Genomic DNA, 16,220 nt, shown 5'->3' with positions numbered 1-16,220 from the left:
CAGATCCCCCATAACAGTGTGTCCTCCACAGATCCCCCATAACAGTGTGTCATCCACAGATCCCCCATAACAGTGTGTCCTCCACAGATCCCCCATAACAGTGTGTCATCCACAGATCCCCCATAACAGTGTGTCCTCCACAGATCCCCCATAACAGTGTCCTCCACAGATCCCCCATAATAGTGTGTCCTCCACAGATCTCCCATAACAGTGTCATCCACAGATCCCCCATAACAGTGTGTCCTCCACAGATCCCCCATAACAGTGTCATCCACAGATCCTCCATAACAGTGTGTCCTCCACAGATCCCCCATAACAGTGTGTCATCCACAGATCCCCCATAACAGTGTCCTCCACAGATCCCCCATAACAGTGTGTCCTCCACAGATCCCCCATAACAGTGTGTCCTCCACAGATCCCCCATAACAGTGTCCTCCACAGATCCCCCATAATAGTGTGTCCTCCACAGATCCCCCATAACAGTGTGTCCTCCACAGATCCCCCATAACAGTGTGTCCTCCACAGATCCCCCATAACAGTGTGTCCTCCACAGATCCCCCATAACAGTGTGTCATCCACAGATCCCCCATAATAGTGTGTCCTCCACAGATCCCCCATAACAGTGTCCTCCACAGATCCCCCATAACAGTGTGTCCTCCACAGATCCCCCAGCTCTGCGCTTTCGCCTGATCGCCGGTGTTGGGGGCGTGGCCTGGCTGCCCCTCCCGCTCATTAGCATGGAGGCGGGGCGGTATATAAGGCGGCCGCCCCTCCCCGCGCTCATTCTGCAGTCATGGCTCCGAGGTCCGCGCTGCTCCTGCTCTGCTGCTGCTGGGCCGCGGCCGCCGACCTCCACACCGTCTACTGGAACAGCACCAACCGCAGGTGAGGGGGCAATGCTCCGCAGCGTCCGGGGGTCCTGCCGGGTGTGCAATGCTCTGCACTGTCCTTTTAGGAATGCAATGGTCTGCAGGCACTGGGGTCCTGCGGAGAGTGCAATGCTCTGCAGGCACTGGGGTCCTGCGGGGAGTGCAATGCTCTGCAGTGTCCGGGTGCACTGTCCTTTTAGGAATGCAATGGTCTGTCGGCACTGTGGTCCTGCGGAGAGTGCAATGCTCTGCTAGGGCTGGGGTGCACTGTCCCTTTAGGAATGCAATGGTCTGCATGCACTGGGGTCCTGCGGGGAGTGCAATGGTCTGCAGGCACTGGGGTCCTGCGGAGAGTGCAATGTTCTGCTAGGGCGCGCTGTCCCTTTAGCAATGCAATGGTCTGCATGCACTGGGGTCCTGCGGAGAGTGCAATGCTCTGCAAGGGCTGGGGTGCACTGTCCCTTTAGGAATGCAATGCTCTGCAGGGACTGGGGTCCTGTGGGGAGTGCAATGCTCAGCTGGGGTGCACTGTCCCTTTAGGAGTGCAATGCTCTGCAGTTTCCGGGGTGCACTGTCCTTTTAGGAATGCAATGGTCTGCAGGCACTGGGGTCCTGCGGAGAGTGCAATGCTCTGCAGGGTCTGGGAGCACCCTCCTTGCTGTGTTGTGAAGTTCTTGCTGTGACTTGTGATCACATGTGATTCAGTGTAATGTTCTGCACTGGCGATAGTCTGCAGCATACTGCATTACTGAGGGAAGGGGTTCTGTAATGGTTGGTGCGCTGCTTTGCAGTCAGTCATGTTTTGCAGTGCCCTGTACTACAGAGTGTGATGCTCTGCAGGCTGTAGGACTGGCTCTCACAGTGCCCGGTGTGATGCTCTGCAGGCTGTAGGACTGGCTCTCGCAGTGCCCGGTGTGATGCTCTGCAGGCTGTAGGACTGGCTCTCGCAGTGCCCGGTGTGATGCTCTGCAGGCTGTAGGACTGGCTCTCGCAGTGCCCGGTGTGATTCTCTGCAGGCTCTAGGACTGGCTCTCGCAGTGCCCGGTGTGATGCTCTGCAGGCTCTAGGACTGGCTCTCGCAGTGCCCGGTGTGATGCTCTGCAGGCTCTAGGACTGGCTCTCGCAGTGCCCGGTGTGATGCTCTGCAGGCTCTAGGACTGGCTCTCGCAGTGCCCGGTGTGATGCTCTGCAGAGCCTGCTACCTGTGACACATGCGGCTCCGTCTGCTCTGAGTCATAATTGCTCAATAACAAACCAGGTGCCGGGAAGTTCTGTCCCCCCCCGGTGCACTGACTGGAGGGTGCACCTACATTGTGTGATGTCATCACGTGCGCTGCCGTCTGTGTGATGTCATGGGCTGAGTGTTTACATTGTATCCAGTGTACCCTGCAAGACACTGTCACGTGGCGCATTCAGGTGTGTGATGGCGGGGTATATACCGCCCTGTGTGTGTGTGATGGCGGGGTATATACCGCCCTGTGTGTGTGTGACGGCGGGGTATATACCGCCCTGTGTGTGTGTGACGGCGGGGTGTATACCGCCCTGTGTGTGTGTGACGGCGGGGTGTATACCGCCCTGTGTGTGTGTGACGGCGGGGTGTATACCGCCCTGTGTGTGTGTGACGGCGGGGTGTATACCGCCCTGTGTGTGTGTGACGGCGGGGTGTATACCGCCCTGTGTGTGTGTGATGGCGGGGTATATACCGCCCTGTGTGTGTGTGATGGCGGGGTATATACCGCCCTGTGTGTGTGTGACGGCGGGGTGTATACCGCCCTGTGTGTGTGTGATGGCGGGGTGTATACCGCCCTGTGTGTGTGTGATGGCGGGGTGTATACCGCCCTGTGTGTGTGTGACGGCGGGGTGTATACCGCCCTGTGTGTGTGTGACGGCGGGGTGTATACCGCCCTGTGTGTGTGTGACGGCGGGGTGTATACCGCCCTGTGTGTGTGTGTGACGGCGGGGTGTATACCGCCCTGTGTGTGTGTGTGACGGCGGGGTGTATACCGCCCTGTGTGTGTGTGTGACGGCGGGGTGTATACCGCCCTGTGTGTGTGTGTGACGGCGGGGTGTATACCGCCCTGTGTGTGTGTGTGACGGCGGGGTGTATACCGCCCTGTGTGTGTGTGTGACGGCGGGGTGTATACCGCCCTGTGTGTGTGTGTGACGGCGGGGTGTATACCGCCCTGTGTGTGTGTGTGACGGCGGGGTGTATACCGCCCTGTGTCACACTGATACATGGCGCATTCAGCTCTGCTATGTGTTGGCTCCAGGGTAGCAGACAGGTAGCTGTATTGGGCGGAGGGGTCGGAGGTCAGCTGTGGGGGAGGGGGTATTGTCCAGTGGACACAGGAGGGGTGAGGGGTCTCCACCACTGGGGCCATAAAACAGTCATCGTCTGAAGGGCGTTGTAGTACTGGTCACTGGTGACACGGCGGGTACTTTGGAGTCCTAGTAATATGGGGTGTCTGGGGGAGTAGTACTTATGATGGTGGTGGTAGTACGGGGGGCCCTGTGCGTAGCGGAGTAGTAGTAGTACGGGGGGGCCCTGTGCGTAGCGGAGTAGTAGTAGTACGGGGGGGCCCTGTGCGTAGCGGAGTAGTAGTAGTACGGGGGGGCCCTGTGCGTAGCGGAGTAGTAGTAGTACGGGGGGGCCCTGTGCGTAGCGGAGTAGTAGTAGTACGAGGGGCCCTGTGTCTGGGGCAGTAGTAGTAGTGGGGGGGGCCCTGTGTCTGGGGCAGTAGTAGTAGTGGGGGGGGCCCTGTGTCTGGGGCAGTAGTAGTAGTGGGGGGGGCCCTGTGTCTGGGGCAGTAGTAGTAGTACGGGGGGCCCTGTGTCTGGGGCAGTAGTAGTAGTGGGGGGGGGGCCCTGTGTCTGGGGCAGTAGTGGTAGTACGGGGGGGGCCCTGTGTCTGGGGCAGTAGTAGTAGTAGTACGGGGGGGCCCTGTGTCTGGGGCAGTAGTAGTAGTGGGGGGGGGCCCTGTGTCTGGGGCAGTAGTGGTAGTACGGGGGGGCCCTGTGTCTGGGGCAGTAGTAGTAGTAGTACGGGGGGGCCCTGTGTCTGGGGCAGTAGTAGTAGTACGGGGGGGGCCCTGTGTCTGGGGCAGTAGTAGTAGTACGGGGGGGGCCCTGTGTCTGGGGCAGTAGTAGTAGTACGGGGGGGGCCCTGTGTCTGGGGCAGTAGTAGTAGTACGGGGGGGGCCCTGTGTCTGGGGCAGTAGTAGTAGTACGGGGGGGGCCCTGTGTCTGGGGCAGTAGTAGTAGTACGGGGGGGGCCCTGTGTCTGGGGCAGTAGTAGTAGTAGTACGGGGGGGGCCCTGTGTCTGGGGCAGTAGTAGTAGTACGGGGGGGGCCCTGTGTCTGGGGCAGTAGTAGTAGTAGTACGGGGGGGGCCCTGTGTCTGGGGCAGTAGTAGTAGTACGGGGGGCCCTGTGTCTGGGGCAGTAGTAGTAGTACGGGGGGGGCCCTGTGTCTGGGGCAGTAGTAGTAGTGGGGGGGGCCCTGTGTCTGGGGCAGTAGTAGTAGTACGGGGGGGGCCCTGTGTCTGGGGCAGTAGTAGTAGTAGTAGTACGGGGGGGGCCCTGTGTCTGGGGCAGTAGTAGTAGTACGGGGGGGGCCCTGTGTCTGGGGCAGTAGTAGTAGTACGGGGGGGGCCCTGTGTCTGGGGCAGTAGTAGTAGTACGGGGGGGGGGCCCTGTGTCTGGGGCAGTAGTAGTAGTAGTAGGGGGGGGCCCTGTGTCTGGGGCAGTAGTAGTAGTAGTACGGGGGGGCCCTGTGTCTGGGGGAGTAGTAGTACGGGGGGGGCCTGTGTCTGGGGCAGTAGTAGTAGTACGGGGGGCCCTGTGTCTGGGGCAGTAGTAGTAGTAGTACAGGGACGCTCTGGTAGTACACATGATGGGGGTAGTAGTAGTGGGGGGTCACACACATGGGGCAGTAGTAGTAGTACGGGGGGGGGCCTGTGTCTGGGGCAGTAGTAGTAGTACGGGGGGCCCTGTGCGTAGCGGAGTAGTAGTAGTAGTACGGGGGGGTGCCCTGTGTCTGGGGCAGTAGTAGTAGTAGTACGGGGGGCCCTGTGCGTAGCGTAGTAGTAGTAGTACGGGGGGGTGCCCTGTGTCTGGGGCAGTAGTAGTAGTAGTACGGGGGGCCCTGTGCGTAGCGGAGTAGTAGTAGTAGTACGGGGGCCCTGTGTCTGGGGCAGTAGTACGGGGGGGGTGCCCTGTGTCTGGGGCAGTAGTACGGGGGGGGGTGCCCTGTGTCTGGGGCAGTAGTACGGGGGGGGTGCCCTGTGTCTGGGGCAGTAGTACGGGGGGGGGTGCCCTGTGTCTGGGGCAGTAGTATGGGGGGGGTGCCCTGTGTCTGGGGCAGTAGTACGGGGGGGGTGCCCTGTGTCTGGGGCAGTAGTACGGGGGGGGGTGCCCTGTGTCTGGGGCAGTAGTACGGGGGGGGTGCCCTGTGTCTGGGGCAGTAGTACGGGGGGGGGGCCCTGTGTCTGGGGCAGTAGTACGGGGGGGGGGGCCCTGTGTCTGGGGCAGTAGTACGGGGGGGGTGCCCTGTGTCTGGGGCAGTAGTACGGGGGGGGGTGCCCTGTGTCTGGGGCAGTAGTATGGGGGGGGTGCCCTGTGTCTGGGGCAGTAGTACGGGGGGGGTGCCCTGTGTCTGGGGCAGTAGTACGGGGGGGGTGCCCTGTGTCTGGGGCAGTAGTAGTAGTACGGGGGGGGCCCTGTGTCTGGGGTAGTAGTAGTACGGGGGGGGTGCCCTGTGTCTGGGGCAGTAGTACGGGGGGCCCTGTGTCTGGGGCAGTAGTACGGGGGGGGTGCCCTGTGTCTGGGGCAGTAGTACGGGGGGGGTGCCCTGTGTCTGGTGCAGTAGTACGGGGGGGGTGCCCTGTGTCTGGGGCAGTAGTACGGGGGGCCCTGTGTCTGGGGCAGTAGTAGTAGTACAGGGACGCTCTGGTAGTACACATGATGGGGGTAGTAGTAGTGGGGGGTCACACACATGGGGCAGTAGTAGTAGTACGGGGGGCCCTGTGCGTAGCGGAGTAGTAGTAGTAGTACGGGGGGGGGGGCCCTGTGTCTGGGGCAGTAGTACGGGGGGTCCCTGTGTCTGGGGGAGTAGTAGTAGTACGGGGGGCCCTGTGTCTGGGACAGTAGTAGTAGTACGGGGGGCCCTGTGTCTGGGGCAGTAGTACGGGGGGCCCTGTGCCTAGCGGAGTAGTGGTAGTACAGGGACGCTCTGGTAGTACACATGATGGGGGTAGTAGTAGTGGGGGGTCACACACATGGGGCAGTAGTAGTAGTACGGGGGGCCCTGTGTTTGGGGCAGTAGTAGTAGTAGTGGGGGGTCACACACATGGGGCAGTAGTAGTAGTACGGGGGGCCCTGTGTCTGGGGCAGTAGTAGTAGTAGTACGGGGGGCCCTGTGTCTGGGACAGTAGTAGTACGGGGGGGCCCTGTGTCTGGGGCAGTAGTACGGGGGGCCCTGTGCCTAGCGGAGTAGTGGTAGTACAGGGACGCTCTGGTAGTACACATGATGGGGGTAGTAGTAGTGGGGGGGTCACACACATGGGGCAGTAGTAGTAGTACGGGGGGGCCCTGTGTCTGGGGCAGTAGTACGGGGGGCCCTGTGCCTAGCGGAGTAGTGGTAGTACGGGGACGCTCTGGTAGTACACATGATGGGGGTAGTAGTGGGGGGTCACACACATGGGGCAGTAGTAGTAGTACGGGGGGCCCTGTGCCTAGCGGAGTAGTGGTAGTACGGGGACGCTCTGGTAGTACACATGATGGGGGTAGTAGTAGTGGGGGGTCACACACATGGGGCAGTAGTAGTAGTACGGGGGGCCCTGTGTCTGGGGCAGTAGTACGGGGGGCCCTGTGCCTAGCGGAGTAGTGGTAGTACGGGGACGCTCTGGTAGTACACATGATGGGGGTAGTAGTGGGGGGTCACACACATGGGGCAGTAGTAGTAGTACGGGGGGCCCTGTGTTTGGGGCAGTAGTAGTAGTACGGGGGGCCCTGTGCGTAGCGGAGTAGTAGTAGTACGGGGGGGGGGGGGGCCCTGTGTTTGGGGCAGTAGTACGGGGGGCCCTGTGCCTAGCGGAGTAGTGGTAGTACGGGGATGCTCTGGTAGTACACATGATGGGGGTAGTAGTGGGGGGTCACACACATGGGGCAGTAGTAGTAGTACGGGGGGCCCTGTGTTTGGGGCAGTAGTAGTAGTACGGGGGGCCCTGTGCGTATCGGAGTAGTAGTAGTAGTACGGGGGGGCCCTGTGTCTGGGGCAGTAGTACGGGGGGCCCTGTGCCTAGCGGAGTAGTGGTAGTACGGGGATGCTCTGGTAGTACACATGATGGGGGTAGTAGTAGTGGGGGGTCACACACATGGGGCAGTAGTAGTAGTACGGGGGGCCCTGTGCGTAGCGGAGTAGTGGTAGTACGGGGACGCTCTGGTAGTACACATGATGGGGGTAGTAGTAGTGGGGGGTCACACACATGGGGCAGTAGTAGTAGTACGGGGGGCCCTGTGCCTAGCGGAGTAGTGGTAGTACGGGGACGCTCTGGTAGTACACATGATGGGGGTAGTAGTAGTGGGGGGTCACACACATGGGGCAGTAGTAGTAGTACGGGGGGCCCTGTGTCTGGGGCAGTAGTACGGGGGGCCCTGTGCCTAGCGGAGTAGTGGTAGTACGGGGACGCTCTGGTAGTACACATGATGGGGGTAGTAGTGGGGGGCCCTGTGCGTAGCGTAGTAGTAGTAGTACGGGGGGGGCCCTGTGCGTAGCGTAGTAGTAGTAGTACGGGGGGGGCCCTGTGTCTGGGGCAGTAGTAGTAGTAGTACGGGGGGGCCCTGTGTCTGGGGCAGTAGTACGGGGGGGCCTGTGCCTAGCGGAGTAGTGGTAGTACGGGGACGCTCTGGTAGTACACATGATGGGGGTAGTAGTAGTGGGGGGTCACACACATGGGGCAGTAGTAGTAGTACGGGGGGCCCTGTGCCTAGCGGAGTAGTGGTAGTACGGGGACGCTCTGGTAGTACACATGATGGGGGTAGTAGTAGTGGGGGGTCACACACATGGGGCAGTAGTAGTAGTACGGGGGGCCCTGTGCCTAGCGGAGTAGTGGTAGTACGGGGACGCTCTGGTAGTACACATGATGGGGGTAGTAGTAGTGGGGGGTCACACACATGGGGCAGTAGTAGTAGTACGGGGGGCCCTGTGTCTGGGGCAGTAGTACGGGGGGCCCTGTGCCTAGCGGAGTAGTGGTAGTACGGGGACGCTCTGGTAGTACACATGATGGGGGTAGTAGTGGGGGGCCCTGTGCGTAGCGTAGTACGGGGGGGGCCCTGTGCGTAGCGTAGTAGTAGTAGTACGGGGGGGGCCCTGTGTCTGGGGCAGTAGTAGTAGTAGTACGGGGGGGCCCTGTGTCTGGGGCAGTAGTACGGGGGGGCCTGTGCCTAGCGGAGTAGTGGTAGTACGGGGACGCTCTGGTAGTACACATGATGGGGGGAGTAGTAGTGGGGGGTCACACACATGGGGCAGTAGTAGTAGTACGGGGGGGCCTGTGCCTAGCGGAGTAGTGGTAGTACGGGGACGCTCTGGTAGTACACATGATGGGGGTAGTAGTAGTGGGGGGTCACACACATGGGGGGGGTAGTAGTAGTACGGGGGGCCCTGTGCCTAGCGGAGTAGTGGTAGTACGGGGACGCTCTGGTAGTACACATGATGGGGGTAGTAGTAGTGGGGGGTCACACACATGGGGGGGTAGTAGTAGTACGGGGGGCCCTGTGCCTAGCTGAGTAGTGGTAGTACGGGGACGCTCTGGTAGTACACATGATGGGGGTAGTAGTAGTGGGGGGTCACACACATGGGGCAGTAGTAGTAGTAGTACGGGGGGCCCTGTGCCTAGCGGAGTAGTGGTAGTACGGGGACGCTCTGGTAGTACACATGATGGGGGTAGTAGTAGTGGGGGGTCACACACATGGGGCAGTAGTAGTAGTAGTACGGGGGGCCCTGTGCCTAGCTGAGTAGTGGTAGTACGGGGACGCTCTGGTAGTACACATGATGGGGGTAGTAGTAGTGGGGGGTCACACACATGGGGCAGTAGTACGGGGGGCCCTGTGCCTAGCGGAGTAGTGGTAGTACGGGGACGCTCTGGTAGTACACATGATGGGGGTAGTAGTAGTGGGGGGTCACACACATGGGGCAGTAGTACGGGGGGCCCTGTGCCTAGCGGAGTAGTGGTAGTACGGGGACGCTCTGGTAGTACACATGATGGGGGTCACACACATGGGGCAGTAGTAGTAGTACGGGGGGCCCTGTGTCTGGGGCAGTAGTACGGGGGGCCCTGTGCCTAGCGGAGTAGTGGTAGTACGGGGACGCTCTGGTAGTACACATGATGGGGGTAGTAGTGGGGGGCCCTGTGCGTAGCGTAGTAGTAGTAGTACGGGGGGGGCCCTGTGCGTAGCGTAGTAGTAGTAGTACGGGGGGGGCCCTGTGTCTGGGGCAGTAGTAGTAGTAGTACGGGGGGGCCCTGTGTCTGGGGCAGTAGTACGGGGGGGCCTGTGCCTAGCGGAGTAGTGGTAGTACGGGGACGCTCTGGTAGTACACATGATGGGGGGAGTAGTAGTGGGGGGTCACACACATGGGGCAGTAGTAGTAGTACGGGGGGGCCTGTGCCTAGCGGAGTAGTGGTAGTACGGGGACGCTCTGGTAGTACACATGATGGGGGTAGTAGTAGTGGGGGGTCACACACATGGGGGGGTAGTAGTAGTACGGGGGGCCCTGTGCCTAGCTGAGTAGTGGTAGTACGGGGACGCTCTGGTAGTACACATGATGGGGGTAGTAGTAGTGGGGGGTCACACACATGGGGCAGTAGTAGTAGTAGTACGGGGGGCCCTGTGCCTAGCGGAGTAGTGGTAGTACGGGGACGCTCTGGTAGTACACATGATGGGGGTAGTAGTAGTGGGGGGTCACACACATGGGGCAGTAGTACGGGGGGCCCTGTGCCTAGCGGAGTAGTGGTAGTACGGGGACGCTCTGGTAGTACACATGATGGGGGTAGTAGTAGTGGGGGGTCACACACATGGGGCAGCCGTCCTTGTTGTTTCCTCAGGATGGCTGCTCAGGAAGCCTCCCCCGTGGCCTTTTCCTTTCTCACCCCCCCCCCCCCGTCCTTTGTCTTCGGCCGTCCCAGGCTCGGTGCCAGCCGGCTGTCCACCTTCCTGACCTGGGGCCCCTGGCCGTCAGCTCTGCGGCCCAGTAATAAGCACGTAGGACTGGTGGAGTCAGATGCTGCTTCTCTCCAGGCCCTGCGGGTGATTCCAGCCTCGCCCCGTCCCCAGCCGCTCAGCCCAGTGCACATTCCCAGCAACTCCCAGGAGCTTGCACTCTACAGCTGCCGCCTCGCTGGATCAGGTTACCGGGTGAAAAGTGGGATTTCCAGTTTCATCAGGTCTCTGAGCAGCGGTGGCCCCGACCGTACAAACAGGGGGGCCCCTAATATAGTACACCTGGTCCTGACCCCACAAACACCATGGCAGCCCCTGACACCAAGCCTCGGAGGCTGTGGCTTTCCTGGTTGTCGGAGATGAGCGGCGCCCAGCATGTTGTCCTGTTCATGGCCGTCCCTCCCCCGTCCTACAATCACACAACCGGTCTGCCCAGCTATCGGGCCAGTAAATGATTAACTCAGGGTTACGTGCCGGACACAACACCCTGCGCCGCCCCTTGGGTGGCACCGCGCCAGTTGTACTCTGTAAAGAGCTTGTTGTCCTCCGAGCGGCCCTGTGAAAGGAGCCGCTCCCTGCCTGTGAATAGCAGAGCCGTGTGTGTCGTCCAACAGCCCCTGCCATGAAGGCTGTCCCCTTTCATTGCTGGTAATGAGGCGAAGGGGGCACCAAAACAGCGAGGGGCGAGCCCTGCCCCCGGCACTTAGGTCATTTTCAGACGGTGAGACCGTCCATGGCACAGGCGCCCCTCGATGAGGACAAGCAGTGCCATGATGTAATTGTGGGGCTAGCACGCGGGCCTGGTGGAAGTCGCGGGCCTGGTGGAAGTCGCGGGCCTGGTGGAAGTCGCGGGCCTGGCTATTACCAGGAGAGAAGCCCCCGTGTGTTTCCAATTTCATGGCCGGGTAACGAGGGGATTTGCACGCTCCCATGTGAGAAGCTGATGACCCGGGCGTGTGCCGGGGGGCTCGCACGGACTAGGGTGGGATGTTTACTACCTGAGCTGGTGAAACGAGTGTCAGGCCTCTGTGTACTGTAGGGGGGTGGGCATGGCTGTTCTGTGTACTCAGCACATCTGCATAACAATGACCCACACTGTCCACTAGATCCTCACAATGGCAGAAGAGCTTACGATCTGTCGGTCTCAGCATTTATCAGTAACTGGCGGTCACTCTGCTGTCCCTTCCCCCGTAGTCTGGTTGGTCCCTTGCCACGCTGGAGCCTGGGAAAGCTGGGTGCCTCCCCCTGTGGCATGGCTCCAGACTGGAGTAGAACCAGGTTTTGGAGAGGGGGGGGGGTGTTTTTGAGAGGAGGAGACGTTCTCCCTGTGTACATTGCACAAGACCTGAGCCGCAGCCAAGATATTCCCACCTGACACCTCCGTGCTGATAAACAAGTTTAACCCCAGAGGTGTCGGCGCTGTGAAGGGGTGCGGGGCGGGCAGCGGGTCACCCTGCACCTGGCAGCCACGGCTGACTCATCATTACACACTGGTTATTTTCATCGCCCGGGGTCACCTCTCTCGCCCCGGGGCCAGGGTTCACTCTAGAGGAAGCCATGTTTATCAACATGCAGAATTCCAGGTGACAACTTGACACGTGCGTCAGAACGGTGCCCCGGGGAGACTGCTTAATCACACCCCTGACCTCGCCCCACCGAGGTGCTAAAAGGGTTAATGTAGAAGAGATGATGGCTGAGGTGTTACACTCCACGCCTGCGCTGACCGCCCTCGTCTCCTGTCCCTCCCCTCGCGCTGACCGCCCTCGTCTCCTGTCCCTCCCCTCGCGCTGACCGCCCTCGTCTCCTGTCCCTCCCCTCGCCCTGACCGCCCTCCCCTCGCCCTGACCGCCCTCGTCTCCTGTCCCTCCCCTCGCCCTGACCGCCCTCGTCTCCTGTCCCTCCCCTCGCCCTGACCGCCCTCGTCTCCTGTCCCTCCCCTCGCCCTGACCGCCCTGTTTTTTTTTTAACAGCTTCTGGAAGGACTTCACTGTCCAGGTTCAGCTCAAAGACCACCTGGAGATCATGTGTCCCCATTACGAAGACGACAGAGTGTCGGACACCACCGTCGTGGAGAGATACACGCTCTTCCAGGTGGAGCACAGTGAATATGTCGCCTGCAAACCCACCTCTGATAACCAGATCCGCTGGCAATGCAACAACCCCTACCGAGTGAGCGGCCCCGAAATTTACCGGGTGAGGATCCAGAAGTTCACAGCCAGCAGTCTGGGAAACGAGTTCAAGGAGGGGCACACCTACTACTACATCTGTAAGTGACCGCTGACGACTGCCATCACTGTCACCTCCACTTCTGAAAAACAGCTTGGCACAGGGAAAGCCCTCTGACTCCACGGCCACCATCTTGTATCTAAGACAGTCGGTGACCTCAGGCTGTAGATGAACCAGAGGAGAGTGGAGTGGTTGGATCTGTCCTGATGGGTGGTGGTGGAGTGGTTGGATCTGTCCTGATGGGTGGTGGTGGAGTGGTTGGATCTGTCCTGATGGGTGGTGGTGGAGTGGTTGGATCTGTCCTGATGGGTGGTGGTGGAGTGGTTGGATCTGTCCTGATGGGTGGTGGTGGAGTGGTTGGATCTGTCCTGATGGGTGGTGGTGGAGTGGTTGGATCTGTCCTGATGGGTGGTGGTGGAGTGGTTGGATCTGTCCTGATGGGTGGTGGTGGAGTGGTTGGATCTGTCCTGATGGGTGGTGGTGGAGTGGTTGGATCTGTCCTGATGGGTGGTGGTGGAGTGGTTGGATCTGTCCTGATGGGTGGTGGTGGAGTGGTTGGATCTGTCCTGATGGGTGGTGGTGGAGTGGTTGGATCTGTCCTGATGGGTGGTGGTGGAGTGGTTGGATCTGTCCTGATGGGTGGTGGTGGAGTGGTTGGATCTGTCCTGATGGGTGGTGGTGGAGTGGTTGGATCTGTCCTGATGGGTGGTGGTGGAGTGGTTGGATCTGTCCTGATGGGTGGTGGTGGAGTGGTTGGATCTGTCCTGATGGGTGGTGGTGGAGTGGTTGGATCTGTCCTGATGGGTGGTGGTGGAGTGGTTGGATCTGTCCTGATGGGTGGTGGTGGAGTGGTTGGATCTGTCCTGATGGGTGGTGGTGGAGTGGTTGGATCTGTCCTGATGGGTGGTGGTGGAGTGGTTGGATCTGTCCTGATGGGTGGTGGTGGAGTGGTTGGATCTGTCCTGATGGGTGGGGGTGGAGTGGTTGGATCTGTCCTGATGGGTGGTGGTGGAGTGGTTGGATCTGTCCTGATGGGTGGTGGTGGAGTGGTTGGATCTGTCCTGATGGGTGGTGGTGGAGTGGTTGGATCTGTCCTGATGGGTGGTGGTGGAGTGGTTGGATCTGTCCTGATGGGTGGTGGTGGAGTGGTTGGATCTGTCCTGATGGGTGGTGGTGGAGTGGTTGGATCTGTCCTGATGGGTGGTGGTGGAGTGGTTGGATCTGTCCTGATGGGTGGGGGTGGAGTGGTTGGATCTGTCCTGATGGGTGGTGGTGGAGTGGTTGGATCTGTCCTGATGGGTGGTGGTGGAGTGGTTGGATCTGTCCTGATGGGTGGTGGTGGAGTGGTTGGATCTGTCCTGATGGGTGGTGGTGGAGTGGTTGGATCTGTCCTGATGGGTGGTGGTAGTGACTGTCAGTGACTACAAGCTATAGATAAGCCGGAGAGGAGATCTGTCCTGATGGGTGAAGTAGTTGGATCTATCCTGATGGGTGGTGGAGTAAGTTGGATCCATGTTTTCCACACTTGGTGCCTATGGGAGACAGTCATGTTTTGGGATGTGCACCTTGTAGTGCCCGTGTCTGTGTGGGAACCTTCCTCTGGTAGTCGGTCTAGGTTGGCACGGGCAGGCAGCAGCGTGCAGGGGCTGAGCCTGTCTGTACACGCGGCTAGGTGTGTCAGATCCCGGATGATGGAGGAGTCTCTCCTGACAGATTCTGGGGAAATGAAGGAGGAATCAGGACAATGAATAATCTGCTTCCCGGAGCCCTGAGCAGCATGGGGGAGGGGGAGACCTGCGGACAATGTGCTGTGACCCGGGGTCGTCGTCTCTTCTGCTCTCACACCAGCTTCTTCTGTTTGCAGCTAAACCCATCCACCATCATGGAGAATCCTGCCTGAAGCTGAAGGTCCACGTCACCGGCAAAACCAGTAAGTACCCATCGTGTCTGGTTAAATGGGCACTGGTCCCAGCCTGGTTGTCATGACATTTCTTCCCAGTGTCTGGATTGGATAGTTGTCTGACGGACGTACACATGCACTCCTGGCCGGGGCATGCATGTGCAGTGGAGCCTGTTGTACGCCCGATCCTCGCTTCCCTTGGTGGCAGCGTGTAGGTGACGCCCTGGACCTGCACTCATCATCCTCTCAATCTTGTCTTTACAGCTCAGCAGCCGGCGACCAATGTCCACAGCCCGGGGGCCCGAGCTGCAGCAGGTAGGTCCCATGTGTGGGGTGGACGCCTGGCGTAGAGGGGACGGGTCCTGGCAGGATGCCACCTCTGACCTCCTCTTCTCTTTCCAGATGACCCCGCGGTGGCCCTTCCTGATGTCCTGAGGAGCGTCGCCCACAACTCTGCCCCTCAGTCGCCCTCCCTCGCCCTCTGTGGGCTCCTGCTGCCTTTGCTCTTCGCTCTCGGACTATGAAGCAATATTCTGGGAGGTTGGCGGTGTACGCCGGAGCTAACGGACAGATAAACCGAGTCATGTGACCAAAGAGTGCCTCGTAGATGCACAGATGTAGCCAAAGACGCCGCTGCCCGTGGATACAGGACTGTACCGCAGGGGGCGGCATTTCAGCAGAGTCTCGCTGGAAGGGATCTGCGCCCCTGGAAATCTCTATGAGATGGTGGACAAGGTGGGCGGCGGCAGCCCCCGCTGACAGTATTGGCCTCGCTGAGGGCCCCCACCCTGTAGGGTAGCCTTATGTAAATATGTAAATGATAGAGCTATATTAGTGAGGCGGGAGCGCCACCCTCTGGGCACCCGCTGTATATATATGTACAGGAGACGCTTTATACCTTTTTATATCTTCTCTAATAAAATCTACAAGTTCAGGCGCCGCCTGCTTATTCCTGACCCCTACTGGGCACTGCTGTGGGTGATGGTGGGGGAGGGGAGGGCACTGCTGCGGGTGAGGGGGAAGGTGCGGGCACTGCTGAGGTGGAGGTGCAGGCACTGCTGCAGGGGTGGGTGGGGGTGCGGGCACTGCTGCGAGTGTGGGGGTCCGGGCACTGCTGGGGTGGAGGTCCGGGCACTGCTGGGGTGGAGGTCCGGGCACTGCTGGGGTGGAGGGGTCCGGTCACTGCTGGGGTGGAGAGGTCCGGTCACTGCTGGGGTGGAGAGGTCCGGTCACTGCTGGGGTGGAGAGGTCCGGTCACTGCTGCGGGTGGAGAGGTCCGGTCACTGCTGCGGGTGGAGAGGTCCGGGCACTGCTGCGGGTGGAGAGGTCCGGGCACTGCTGCGGGTGGAGAGGTCCGGGCACTGCTGCGGGTGGAGAGGTCCGGGCACTGCTGCGGGTGGAGAGGTCCGGGCACTGCTGCGGGTGGGGAGGTGGGGGCACTGCTGCGGGTGGGGAGGTGGGGGCACTGCTGCGGGTGGGGAGGTGGGGGCACTGCTGCGGGTGGGGAGGTGGGGGCACTGCTGCGGGTGGGGAGGTGGGGGCACTGCTGCGGGTGGGGAGGTGGGGGCGCGGGCACTGCTGCGGGTGGGGGTGCGGGCACTGCTGCGGGTGGGGAGGTGGGGGTGCGGGCACTGCTGCGGGGGAGGTGCAGGCACTGGGGTGGGGGGGCGGGCACTGCTGCGGGTGGGGAGGTGGGGGTGCGGGCACTGCTGCGGGGGAGGTGCAGGCACTGGGGTGGGGGTGCGGGCACTGCTGCGGGTGGGGAGGTGGGGGTGCGGGCACTGCTGCGGGGGAGGTGCAGGCACTGGGGTGGGGGTGCGGGCACTGCTGCGGGTGGGGGGGTGGGGGTGCGGGCACTGCTGCGGGGGAGGTGCAGGCACTGGGGTGGGGGTGCGGGCACTGCTGCGGGGGTGGGGGTGCGGGCACTGCTGCGGGGGTGGGGGTGCGGGCACTGCTGCGGGGGTGGGGGTGCGGGCACTGCTGCGGGTGGGGAGGTGGGGGTGCGGGCAC

General features: G+C 61.0%; 1 protein-coding gene across 2 annotated transcripts; it reads left to right on the top strand.

The window, feature by feature from the left end:
* The first annotated feature begins 771 nt into the window (after nt 1-771).
* EFNA1 (ephrin A1) lies at nt 772-15,144 on the top strand. Of its 2 annotated transcripts, none has more exons than XM_040411957.1 (5): nt 772-885; nt 12,055-12,350; nt 14,175-14,240; nt 14,475-14,525; nt 14,613-15,144. In XM_040411957.1, the coding sequence occupies exons 1-5, from the start codon at nt 794-796 to the stop codon at nt 14,732-14,734; spliced, it is 627 nt and encodes a 208-aa protein (XP_040267891.1). In that variant the 5' UTR covers nt 772-793; the 3' UTR covers nt 14,735-15,144. The 2 variants fall into 2 exon arrangements, with proteins under 2 accessions (XP_040267891.1, XP_040267892.1); XM_040411958.1 differs by lacking the exon at nt 772-885 and adding an exon at nt 10,684-10,732.
* The last annotated feature ends 1,076 nt before the right edge of the window (nt 15,145-16,220 follow it).

Source organism: Bufo bufo, chromosome 11 (assembly GCF_905171765.1).
Source record: "Bufo bufo chromosome 11, aBufBuf1.1, whole genome shotgun sequence".
Lineage (NCBI taxonomy): Eukaryota > Metazoa > Chordata > Amphibia > Anura > Bufonidae > Bufo > Bufo bufo.
Note: the sequence above shows the minus strand (reverse complement) of the source record. Positions and strands in the feature narration are given on the sequence as shown.